This window comes from Trematomus bernacchii, unplaced genomic scaffold, assembly GCF_902827165.1.
Source record: "Trematomus bernacchii unplaced genomic scaffold, fTreBer1.1, whole genome shotgun sequence".
NCBI lineage: Eukaryota > Metazoa > Chordata > Actinopteri > Perciformes > Nototheniidae > Trematomus > Trematomus bernacchii.
In genome coordinates, this window is record NW_022987686.1 from 637,536 (window position 1) to 650,362 (window position 12,827).

General features: G+C 41.4%; 2 protein-coding genes across 3 annotated transcripts; both read right to left on the reverse strand.

The window, feature by feature from the left end:
- Positions 1–489: 489 nt before the first annotated feature.
- Positions 490–4,557, reverse strand: LOC117488158. The gene is made up of 19 exons (XM_034136952.1): positions 4,430–4,557; positions 4,290–4,342; positions 4,126–4,215; positions 3,854–3,981; positions 3,639–3,779; positions 3,496–3,567; positions 3,252–3,422; positions 3,066–3,162; positions 2,755–2,972; positions 2,521–2,671; positions 2,246–2,454; positions 2,048–2,165; positions 1,753–1,958; positions 1,549–1,666; positions 1,288–1,460; positions 1,083–1,180; positions 886–1,004; positions 661–816; positions 490–591 (listed from the first exon to the last, which is right to left on the reverse strand). The coding sequence occupies exons 1-19, from the start codon at positions 4,450–4,452 to the stop codon at positions 542–544; spliced, it is 2,391 nt and encodes a 796-aa protein (XP_033992843.1). The 5' UTR covers positions 4,453–4,557; the 3' UTR covers positions 490–541.
- Positions 4,558–6,671: 2,114 nt separating this feature from the next.
- Positions 6,672–12,208, reverse strand: LOC117488166. Of its 2 annotated transcripts, XM_034136960.1 has the most exons (17): positions 12,045–12,208; positions 11,910–11,962; positions 11,257–11,346; positions 11,023–11,147; positions 10,804–10,947; positions 10,620–10,667; positions 10,053–10,226; positions 9,868–9,964; positions 9,570–9,787; positions 9,303–9,456; positions 8,641–8,855; positions 7,763–7,880; positions 7,506–7,675; positions 7,328–7,425; positions 7,111–7,256; positions 6,950–6,994; positions 6,672–6,774 (listed from the first exon to the last, which is right to left on the reverse strand). In XM_034136960.1, exons 1-16 carry the CDS (start codon positions 12,101–12,103, stop codon positions 6,990–6,992), a joined length of 1,914 nt encoding a protein of 637 aa, XP_033992851.1. In that variant the 5' UTR covers positions 12,104–12,208; the 3' UTR covers positions 6,672–6,774; positions 6,950–6,989. The 2 variants fall into 2 exon arrangements, 1 of the variants encoding a protein (XP_033992851.1); XR_004556508.1 differs by lacking the exons at positions 6,672–6,774; positions 6,950–6,994; positions 7,111–7,256; positions 7,328–7,425 and adding exons at positions 8,237–8,374; positions 8,448–8,565 and having other exon boundaries at positions 7,583–7,675.
- Between the last annotated feature and the right edge of the window lie 619 nt (positions 12,209–12,827).

Genomic DNA, 12,827 nt, shown 5'->3' on the forward strand with positions numbered 1-12,827 from the left:
CTCTCAAATCGTGCAAAAAAAAACAAAAAAAAAAAAAAAAAAAAAAAAAAACTGTTCAGCTCATCTGGGAGCGATGTGCATGCAGACACTCCCGCAGCACCCCCTGCTGCTCCTTTGTAGTCTCTCATTGTTCTTAGTCCCACCCACATGTTCCGGGTGTTACAGCCTTTGAAGTCAGATTCCACCTTGTTTTTGTATTGTCTCTTTGCACTGCGGGAATGTTTGTAATGGATATGTAATATGGATTTTAAGTCAGAATTGTCTAAATACTGTAATTGCCACAAAAAAACAAAAGTCAGCTTTCCCTCGCACTCTTCTAATACATTTTAATCTCAAACCAGGTTCAACCTTGCAGCTCAGAAATCATGCTCTTAAACAGGGAGGGTGGAACACCTTTAGGTTGTTATGAAAGGCTCTTTGAGCTACCCAACCATTGCATACATTGGTACTTTCATGTTGCATTTGTTTGATAAGTCTCAATGAGAAGTCAAGAATTTTAAAGACAAATTTATTAAGCTTTACATTTAAAAAACACATGTAGTTACAAAGAAATAAATGGATTCAATTTAGTTTGCAATTGTCCTTTGGCTCCTGCAAAAGAGAATTCATTAAGGATTAACAAAGTAATTTAATTTTCACAACCATTTCAAATAAACTTACCTTTCTTGGGAAGGTTCTTCAGAAAGCTGGATACTTTGATGTATATAGCAGGAGGCTGGTACCCACGTCTTATTGACACAGGTCTTCTGGAGCGTCTGGTAGTGTACACTGGAGTTTGAAACACTGTAGTGGGCTCCATGGTGGGACTCAGTAGACCTAAAGACCAAACAGATTGTCAGAATTTCATTGCGAATATAATGTTGTTTATTCAGGTCAACCACTTACCTTCAGGAGAGTGCGCAGAATGAACAATGCGACCAAAACCGACTTTATCAGACTCAAACTTGTATACTGAGAAGAGGCGGAACAGTCCAGACAGAGGATATGAACACTGTATCGTCACCCTGCAAGACAAACATTGGATTAATAAGTTGATTAAAAAAAAAAGGCTAAATGGCCAAGAGTTTGGGTTAAATATACACCTGTCAATATCATTGCTAGGATCTGCTGGATTGTTCAGAGCACGTAGCTTCTTGCTGTAGAAAATCTCATTTTCATACGTCACATACTCCTTGCCGAGCTGGAGAAACAAAGCATAAGAATTGAGTGAAGGCACAGCACTAGATCAGGATCTAAATGTTATTTCTTTGGAATGAGTACAACAGGAGCATTAGGAAGCAGCAGTACCTTGACTATGGATCCACAGCTGTTGAGAGAGAAAGAGAACAGAGCCCTGCTGCCGTCTGTCTCTTTGGGGCCACAGTATCTGTCTCTCAGGTTGGTTCTAGCAGGATTGCCGCCATTTGGGATGGCCAGAGCCAAGTCAGCCACCACAGTCATCATCCCATCAGTCGAACACACTGACGAAAGTATGGATTAGTGCAAATTTCAAATATATGAACATCCCACTGGAGCTAATGGCAAAGAGAAAAAAAAAAGTCTTCTTACTAATGAGTTCTGTAGTCGTGAACGAACAACTCTTGATAGCTGAGCTTTGGACTTCAGATGTTTCAGGATCCCGAATGAGAATCTTGAACGTACCAATGAATCCCTTCAAATTAAAGCCCTATGAAAAACAGATTAGTCATTAAACTCGATTTACAAAAAAACAGCACATTAAAGAGTGTTTGATGCCGATCCGTCTCATCGTACCTCATACTGGTAGCCTTGACTGAGAAGGGGCACTTCAAGCAGCAGCCTGTTGCTATCGTTGCTCATGATGTAGCCGTGCTGGTCTGCCAGCTCTGATGTCAGCAGGTCTGAGTCGATAGTGATCTCCCACAGGTAGTCAAAAGGCCGGTGGTCCAGCTTGAAGCTGATGCCAGACTCCGTACAGACAGCATCAAAGACTGGTGGCGCTGTTGAACACAGGACAAGTATAGAAGACAATGGTTGCTATATGCACAAGTAAGTTTAACCAAGGCAAAAAATATGGTTTGCAACTTACAGACGTCAGTAAAGGCCATGACTGATGCCAGGTGGTAAAAAGGCTCATTTTCAGGCATAACTGTCAAGGTGTAGTTGATTTCTAGAGTGTGCTGCATGGCTGCATCTTCTTTGGAGAACTAGGAAAAAGAACATACAAGTTTTACCAAAGCAGGGTGAAGTTTCCATGAATATGGACAAAGTATTTTAGGACCTTTACCTTCTGCCTGATAACGGGGTCAAACATCGACACCTTCAGAGTGTAGCCATGATTGTTGTTGGGATTAATAACTTTCGTGATGGTGAGGCTACTTTCATTCGTAAACGGAGCTTTACATTTTTGTCCATTCAAATGAACAGCCGCCAACTCCACGTCTTCAGGCACGTCTCCGAGGTACACCGTGAACACGCGCTCCTCAGGAACTGTTCCTGAAATTAAAATGTAATCAGATTATTGTTGCATCAAATGGACGATGAGTTTGTCAATAGACTTACTGTTTTCACTGAAGAGAGAGTGTGGCAGCAGGGGCGTAGCCAGTGTCCTGTGAGCACGAAGTCTGGTGTCCATCTGGTCGTCACCGAACAACATTTGCTCCAAGTACAGATCAAAGATATAGAATTCGAAGAGGTCGCCAGACACCAAGCTCTGCAAATACAAAAGCGCATTCAGCCAAGTGTGCTTCTGGACCACAAGTCCCTACACATCTTATTACATCAGTGCGTCCTGACCTTCCTGATTGCTCCTTCAGCATTATAGGGGATGCCGATCTGGATAATGGCATTTTGCTTCTCCACAATGTAGCCCCTCTCTTCTGCAACTGGCTCCTCCACAAGTTCACCGTTTACTCCAATTTTGACCTGCGACTCATGTTGACTAGTCATCAGCGGATGCAGCACCTCAGGAGTGTCCCACATCATGTAGCCGCTGTCATTATATGATCCTTCATCTGTGGACATTACAGAATTAAAGCTTTGGTTGTTGTACCGTCAACAGGAAAAAAATATATATAAACCTCGCCCTTAAATATTGTAATACTGACGCATTGAGCAAGCAGCCACCAGGTCCACCATGAGGACAAGCCAGCGCTGTCTGGAGAACAGAGTGGCATGGACCGCCTCTACTGGAACACCATTCACCTGGAGACAGAAACGCAAAGTCAAGTCACAAGACAGGTATTGAACTATGCAACTACACACAAGTCATTGACAATATCTTGTACATTTACCTCAGTGCTGAATGATTCAGGTTGTCCATACGAGGAACGTAAAACCAGCCTGCTGTCCGTCAAGTCAAACAAATAGCCCCGCTCATGAGCTTCAGAAAGGTTCATTGGCATCCCCTGCTCCTCACCGCCGTGCAACATAACCTGCCAGTCTGAAGTTGCTGAGGTATAAGCCTAGAAGAGAAATATGTCATGGTTGTGCTCATTGAAGCTATAGCAATATAAAACTGTGAAAGTTGAAACGTACTGATTTTAGAGCAGCATTCCAGTCTTCTTTCTTTGTCTCAGATGGACAGGTGACCTCACTATTCACAGACACCTACAGAGAAACAAAGATTAGTTCAGATTTAAAACAATTCCCAAAATACCAGACAATGTAACCATGCTTACCTCCATGTAGTTGACCTCACAGGTAACCTCTCTGGGAGACCAGGGGAGAGATGGAGAACAGGTCTTGGTCAAGGCATAGCTGACAAGCTTTCCTTCATTTGCAACAACCAGGTTGAAGTTGAACGTGAAGACTTCGTCATCCTGAAATATAGAGCAGAATGAAGGGGTTGCCACACAACACGAACAAATACTGTTAAAATGCCAAGTGTACCAACCTTGTTTTCAGTGTGACAGCTAAAGTAAGAGGCTCGGAGCTCCACATGTCCAAGCAGAGGGAGAACACCGATACTGTAGCCACACTGTGCTGCACTGTGCCTAGTGATGGCGTACACACCCCTCTCATCTGGAACGACAATCACATTAGTTAGTCAACCCTACAAGTGGCTGCATTAGTCAAATTGTCATTTTCAGGCCACACTAGTTGTCTTTTGATCAGATGGTACATTTTAAGGGGTAGCAATTTGTGACAAAGCTGTGCGGGACTTACCAACTGCCTCAAAGTGGGGTTTATTCCCAGTGAAGGCGAGATCAACAACTATCACGAAGAAGCGATCATGACACTCCATATTTATAGCTTCTGCAGAAACAATTAAAAGCTGTCAAACTAGTCCACAGTTTAGTGTGACTACAAGCAAACATTTAATCTCTTACCATTGGGATCATCACATTTTGCAGTTGCCCACATAGAGAGGAGCAAGGTCAGCCTGCAACACAAAGGCATAGAATATCCACAAATAAAAGGTGAACTATTGTCCACAAACAGCTTGAAAATGTTCAGAAAACCAACTTACCCAAGGCAAAAGTCAACAGCCATAGAAACTGATGTGTTGGCAGTGTCTAAAGCTAGCTTAGATGCTAGCAAACTACACCTGCTTCAACACAAGCTCAAAGGTAACACTTGCTTGGTGTATATCCTGACCAAACTAGCAATATGACATGCTGTCTGCTAGACCAGCTTTTATAGGCCTGTTTATTCACCAACCAATCAGAGGCAGTCAGGTGTTACAGCCACAGGTGCTGCTCATTAGCAATCAAGCTAGCGCTCAAGCACAGGTGACACTAATGGCTCCTTTCAATGAGATGAAGGCCCAATCCCAAACCACTCCCTCGACCCTACCCCTCCGTGGCGGAGTGAACTCCGTCTGTAGCCACACTCGCAGCTCAACGAGGCTCCCTCCTGTCAGATGGAGGGAGTAAATACAGCGGCAAGCTTTGGGACAAACTCCCCTCTCTCCGGCAGAAACAGGAAATGCCGTAACTGTATGTAACAACGGTTTCAAATCAGCATCTCTTAGACAAAAAAATGTAAATTAAGAACTCAAATAAAACTCCAAACATCTTTCATTGTGTTACTTTTTTGTAAAGCTCTTTTAGTTTTAAACCTGATGTTTATAAGCTTCTTAGTTTTTGCAACAGTCTGTAAATATACACAACTTTATAATAAAATGCACACATTTACCTTTTTCTAGACTAAACACAGGTATGATCCTAAGTTAAAAAAATATGAGGTTATCATGAGGTTGTTAACATCGCAATTTATCAGTGGATGTTTGCTGGAACTACTTGTAAACAGCGTGTTTCCTGACGGACACACACAGCGTGACTCCGGTCAGGTAGAGACCAGTCTCAAGTCAGCACCAATGCAGACTCGCTGTTTGAGGGCTTGATAGCCCACTCCCCCTCCACACTCGTTGGTTTGGAACAGCACTTAATGTGGCGGACCCTCCGCGCGAACGCGCAAACGGAGGGGTAGGGGTAGGGTGTAGGGCGTGGTTTGGGATTGGGCCGAAGTGAGTAAGCATGTGAATGAAAGCCTCATCTCAATACCCCTCCTCCGGGACTTGACCCGGAAATCGATCAAGACACGCCATTTTGAAGGACGTCCCAATAGCTGAAATGCACACGGAGGAGTCGAGGAGGGGTGAGGGAGGAGACGAAAGGGAGGATACACGAGAGCAGACTACGCGGAAGTGTTTTCACTACTCGCATATAAAAGCCCCGCCCCCACCTTCACAGCTGGTCGATTTCAAGAGAGGAAAACGGAGAACTGGAAGAATGAGTGGGAAAGCGTCACAGTGCTCACAGCTCCGTGGGAATTATTATGTGCAATTCATTTCTTAAGGTTATACTAACAATTTAAGTCATGTTTAATGATCTTGAACGTCACTAAAACATAGCTATTAAGAAAGCTATTTCATAAATGGCTAGATCTTGATAAATAACAATTATTTGTATTGTTTTTGTTAAGATATTCAGGAGTTAAATTATTTAAAATTCACAGTCCTGAATGTGGGTTTGTGGTAAATGTGGGGATCTACAGGACACACATTTTCAGAGTAAAGGCTTTCACATTACTATCATTATATTTGTATTTAAATGTAGGCTACATTTTACACCAAAACGGAACACAAAAGCAGGACCAACCATCATACATTGAATTCCTTGACTAACAAGAGAAAGATACATTCATTTCAATAAATATTTAACAACAAATGGGCCGGTTCTAAAGGGTTATTCAGTTAAGCCCGATGAGAGGGGATACAGCTGTGCACATGTCATCATTAACAGACGTCGTTTGAGTGAACGAGGACGTCCCAATTAATACCTGAGGACTCCTCTGTCCTCGCGTCACCCTCCTCGTGTCTCTCGCTCGCATCTTACGGAGGCGGAGCTAAGACGCAAGGAAGGGACGCGAGTGAGGGAAATGAGGAGTCGAGGAGGGGTATTGAGATGAGGCTGAAGTAGTTTTATTACCAATGCTCTTAAAATGCAAGCCGAAATTGTCTGCAGAAATTAGGTGAATATTTCAACCTGCTATGACAGGAAAATGTCATGCCAAAGATAAACTCATGTTGAGTCTACATTTGTTTCAACCACATAGACACATGATGATATGACCTGGTATTTAGGTAAACGTTTTTTTTTTTTAAAAGCACCAAATAGTTGATACTGAAATCTTTTACAAAATAAAACAATAACCTTTCATTTATTTTTTTAATATCTTGTCAGGATAAACAAGAAAGAAGTAATAAATAAAATGCAACATACATTTATTTATTTGATTTACAGGACAAAAATGCAGCAACCCATTTGCAGAGTATCAGCAGAATGGAGACACGCGTCCATGTGATCCACACTGAAAGTCAGGAAAAGGGGAGAATTACACAATTTTAAATGACAGTAAATTATATCATTCCACTTAATTAATCTCCCTATTTCAGTTTGAATTCAAAGTATGTTGAGTTATGGGTGTGTTGAGTATTTAGCACAGTTTCAACAGTAATATAGACACAGTATAAATAAAGTTTCACCACCAAGACGGTCTTGCAGTCCCTCCAAACTCCATTTTCTTCAGCCTGATTGGAGTGAATATATAAATCACACATTTACATTATTAATATGAATTTTGAGTCACAGATCGACTTGTCATTTTTTTATCCAAAATACAATCTGAAGTCACACACACACACACCTGTGTTTGCAGCTTCCCTGATGTGCACAGGTGAAAGGTCCAGAGAGTTATTTAAAGGCTGTTGGATAGCATGTAGTAGTATGTAGTATGGTTTGCTGGGTAGCGTTATAGTATGGTTTGCTGGGTAGCGACACTGAATTGTCAACCTAAAACAGACAAAGTATAAACATTATTACCCGGTTTAAACACTGCTTGATTGAGTTTGTATGTTTCCCACCTGTATGGAGAATCTCTGTGTATGAGAGGATCATCCGGAGGCAGAAACTCTTGAGTGTAACTGATCTGATTTTCATAAACAAGGACATTTCCCTCAGTCTGAGGAAAATCGGATAAGATCAGAAACATGCCAGAAAACATATTTTGAGTGTGAATTTGTATCAATTAAATTCTCCCACAGTGACAGTCGTCCCACAGGAGTCCAGGCTGAAGCTGAACAAGGCTCTGGCGCTGTCCGTCTCCATGGGAATACAGCTGGGGTCCAATAGGGTGGTCCGGTTGGGGTGAGTGGGCGGGATAGTGTGGGTGGTGTCGACGACTGCTACCATCCTCCCTTCTGGCAGACATACTGCCAGATAAACAGTCTTGAGTGAGGAGATTAATAGAAACTAAAGGAAAATCTGGACATGCTTCAGTTTGAGCTTGTGAGGTTTACCTAGTAGTTCCTGAACAGGAAATGTACATTTAAGGACAAGAGTGTCCTCTGCTTTCAGAGAGTCAGCGTCCACAACAGACACTTCCACTTCAGAGACAAGACCCTGCAATGTCAGCTCCTGCATGGGGAAAAAAGAAGCAAACCAAAGAAGGAATCTTTTAAAGTAAAATACACTGTAAACGCAAACAAACAAAAAAAAATACACTTTTTGTCTGATTTAGATCTTTTCAATTGGGCCATTCTTTTTGGTGGCTTAAATACAAGCAGTACATTGTGTTGCCTCTTTGCTCCTGATGTTTCTCAAAACTGGAGGCATGCTAACCACCAACTGCATATCCAAAACCTAAAGTAATTGTTAAAAAAACACATCAGGTCAATATAAACTTTGATTGATCACCACGTAGTTCATCCCTGGGCTGTAGCGGGGGATCTCAACAGTAAAGTAGTCCTCATCCGCCTCCATCACAAACCCACCCATCTCCACCAGGTCCCAGTCCAGTTTGTGAGCTCCGAGGAAGAGCTCCCACTGCAGGTCCGCCTGGGCCCCGTGGTGCAGCAGCACCAGCAGGCCTCTCTCTGTGCACTTTCCCTCCAGCTTGGGGGAAGTTGGAGCTGATAGATAGGGTATCATCAGCATATTGATTTAAAACTGGTCGGGAGCAATGGTGATGTATCAATAACCCACCTGTGTATTCAACACTATGCTCTATAGTGGCTCGACGGTAAAACTGCTCTCCATTGGGTAAGATGTCAAAGGTAAAGGTGAAAGAGAGGCTGTATGTCTTGTAGCCACCACCTATGTACTGGGATTACACAGCAGGATCATATTTTTCAGTTTCTACACATAGTAAAACTGGCTCAGTGTTGGTAAATCTCACCTCTGGGATTATTCTCGGGTGTGACAATGGGAAACGAAGCTGGTAGGAGTGGCTCCCGTTTGAGTGGGAGAGCCTGGACACACTGAGGTCGTCTGTTTCAGTTTGGGTCGAGGTTAGAAGCTCGCCTCCACCATCTAATGTCACCTTCTGGAGGGAAACATCAGGGGCAAAGAGGCCTAAAGTGACGGAGAGCAATCCTAAGGATGGGACAGAGTCTGTACAGAGAGAGTGGAATATTTAAAATACTTTTTTAAATCATAAATAGACCACCCCAAAAAACGTAACAAACTTTAATATAATAATATAACTTTAATTATTATTTCCGTTTAAGATACCAAAAATAACGTTTGTCTGCCATTGATTTACATCACAATATGCCAACTGCATGCAAAATAAAAACGTTTTAAAATTACAATGATGTCCAAGGCCAAGAATGTGTTATTATTTCTCTTACTATCATTCGAAATCCAGAATAAAAAACTATTTTTGTGTAGTTTTTAATGACGCAATGTTCACATCGTTATGCTACAATAAGAGAAGGGTAAAGGGGAGCTTTGCAATGCAACCATAACTGCTTTTGTCAAATCAATATATATCTTCTACTATTAAATAACATAACAAAACAAGTTCAAACAAGTTAGCATGGTTAAAGTAGGCCTTACTGTTGGTGACGACTGCGATTTGAGGGATGAGAGGAGTCTTAAGGAGCCTGAAGGAGCGATGCTGTGTTAGAGGCCAGCGCTCGTCCTCCCACTGACTCATGAAGGACAAATCCACAGACATGGACTGGCTGTACTGTCCTCTCACAACACCACTCTGGGAGATTCACAGCAAGAAAAACAATTGAGAAAAATGTGCAAACAGTTCTCTTGAGCAAAGAATTGGAGAAATGTTACACAATTCTCTGTTCAACACATTTGATTGCATACCTTTATGTGTCCACCTGGGGCTCCTAGAGGAATCCTGACCTCCACTTTTCCCTCCTGCAGGCTGATTTTGTATCCCCTCTCTTTATATCCAGACTCACTCAGATCCTGGCCGTTCACTCCGATCTTCATGCCTCTGTACCTGAACTCACCACGGACTAACGGTGTCAGGATGTAAGGAACAGTCCACAGCAGATCAGAGCCATCTGCTGAAGCCTCGTCTGGGTGTGAGAAAGGAGACAAAGGAGACATTTTACTCTGGTATTTGCACAATAATGTAATAATGATCAAGCGTACTCACTCAGAGCACAGGCGACAGTGGTGTTAACAGCCAGGAAGCTTCTCTGGAGTCGGTACAGGATAGTCGCTCTGACAATCACTAAATCCACTCCTCTCTCCTGGGAAAAAACACCCACACAAAGCAACCAGATAAATAAAAACGAAGCATGCCTAATCTCGAGTAAAACAATATCGAAGAATGGGTACCTTGACTAAGTATGAGAGCGGGGAGGAGTAGGGACAGCGGAGGGTGAGGTGGGTGCCTCGCAGTGAGATGTGGTAGCCCAGAGCAGCAGCCTCTTTCAGGGAGAAGAACCTCGCTTCCTCTGGTGGCTGGGAATCATAGTGGAACATCACAGCCATGTCTGCCTCATCAACTCCCTGCTCAGAGACAAAGAGAGGCTTAATGAAGTCATTTGTGAAGCAAAATTGAAATATATAATTTAAAACATATTCTTCCTGCAAATATGAAGAAACTTTTTGGTGCTCTATATCGTAGGATTTCTAGTCAATGATTGTTACAACAAATACAGAATCATGAAAAAAAAACACGTCTCTGCTATTTACTTATGAAGGACTTATATAGAATTAATTATTTTATTAATTTACATAGAATTTAACCTCATATTTTATTCACCCAAACTTTTACATGTTGTTTTCATCGTACAGTTCTATATGCAAAGGAGGGGGCTGCCGTTCATGAAAAGCGCGTCATACTTTTCGGCTACATGGTTGATCAACTTGTGAGTGCAAGGATTTACCATATTTAATTACCTTCTCATTTTTTGATGTAATAGGCAGGAAAGGCTGCTGGATGGACACCTAGATAGGAAAAGAGGAGAGTTGATATATGGTCACAAAAATCTTCTATAAGCCCTAGCACGTGTTTTTAAAAGGCTTACATTCAGAACCTAAATCTGTGGATGTGATTACATAAATCGACCGGTTATTAATTCACCTCCATGTAGTTCTCCTCACAGACGATCTCTCTGGTGCTCCACTGCCCCCGAAGAGAGCAGTGGAGCTGGAAGGGATACGCTGCAACCTTCCCATCCTCCTGCAGGTTCACAAACCAAAGACGCAGGTGATAGTCTGTGCCTCCCTGCAGAAAGATACAGTGATGTGAGGAATGCAACCCTGCGATATATTAAAGCTTAACAAAGTTAAAAAAACCTACCTCGCTGTGGACATGACAGGCCAGGAAGGAGGCACGAAACACCAAGTCTCCAACATCATTGACCAGGACAGTGTAACCACACAGTGTGGCCTCATGGTCAGACAAAGAGTGGAATCCATACCGGTCTGGTGGTTCAGAGTTAAAGGTCATCAACATATACTTTGTTGTTATCTAAATTAAACTTTTGACCATCAATTTAGGAAAAACATTCTTGAGGAGAATAAAGAAGCTTACCTTCAAAGTCAACGTGGACCCTCGAGCCAAGGAAGCTGGACTTGACAGAAAGCCAAAAGTGACGTTCAAGACAATTGGTCTTAAATGTTCCTGAAAACATTAAAACTGGCATCAGTTCCCAAGTAATTCCAAACAAAAATAAAAATGTAAGGGTTTAATTTAATATGAATATTCATTCAAGTGGTATTTGTATGATTCTGCATAGTCTAACTCTAAGCATTCATTAGTAGACAAAACATGCATGCAATAGGGGCAAAAAAGTCACATTATTGTATAAAGACTTTTTGAGGACCTTTAAATACAAATATATTAAAATGAATTCATATTATTTAGTTTTACATAGCGTGAAAACACTTTTCTTATGAAATGTATACGCGTGGTAGACAATGCATTGTTTGAACATACCTTTGACTACTTATATGTGGCATTATGTGTGAAATTGCCAAATTGCCATTTTTGCTCTTATTAGACAATGTAATCTTAATGAAGGCAATAAAATAAAAGCACACTGTATTGTAAACCTCATTATCCAGTATCATTTTAGACAGGAGCTCTCTGAGAGTGATACAAATTATGTTATTTATATTTACTATGTCTTTGACATAGGTATTTTAGATTTATGGTACCACACATTGTTACTAAAATGGTCTTACCTGTCGGCACTGGACTGGTGACACAGAAAGATGAGGTGAACAGCAACACCACACTGAAACAAATACATATTCGTTTTAGCATAGGCTACGGGTTTACACTTAAACCATGCGTGTATCTTCAACTTGTTAACTTACCCACACAAAATATGGAGAGATACTTTCATTTTTAATAAGCAAATGTAAACTGAGTTCATTCAAAGCTATATGTCTCGATTTGCAAGCTGTCAGCTGTGTTTAGATCTCGAAGATGTCGCCATTTTGACTGACTCTAGCTAATTAAGGAGCTAACTAGCACACACACACACACCTCCGGGTTTCACGGCCTTCATCTTCATGAACACAGCTCTTAATTAACTGCAAATCTAAAGAGCAAAAACTCCCACGGATACTTCTTAAGACATGTATGTAAAGTGTTCAATGAAGGAAGGCTTTGAGTTAAAATTAGGTCTAACAGCGATACCCAGTGGACAGAGAGCGTCAGTAATACACTGAACAAACAGTCCACAGTTACATAAAATAATGCTTATTTTAGATTATGCTGGGCTAATCTATAAAGTAAAGTCCCTAAATGTTACCGTTTTCTAAATAATTATAATGATTTTATTTTAAAAGCTCATTTGTATGTTTTGGTTCGTTTGGAGTTTGGTTCAAATACAGCAAATACATGCTTTTTATTCACACATTTAAGATAGGCTGCTTTAACTGTAAATGAGTATCTTCATTTTGTTTCTCAACTACATGTGTTTCTACACTGTATTGCAATGTTTACTCAATTAAAGGATATTTGTTCAACATTTCTTGAACTACATTAGTGCTTGCTAATCCCTCTTTTGATGTCAACAGTGCACATAAAAAATACCAAACTCTCCAGCATCAGTGATGGTTGCTTCTTCACTGATAATCAACATATTTCTCCCT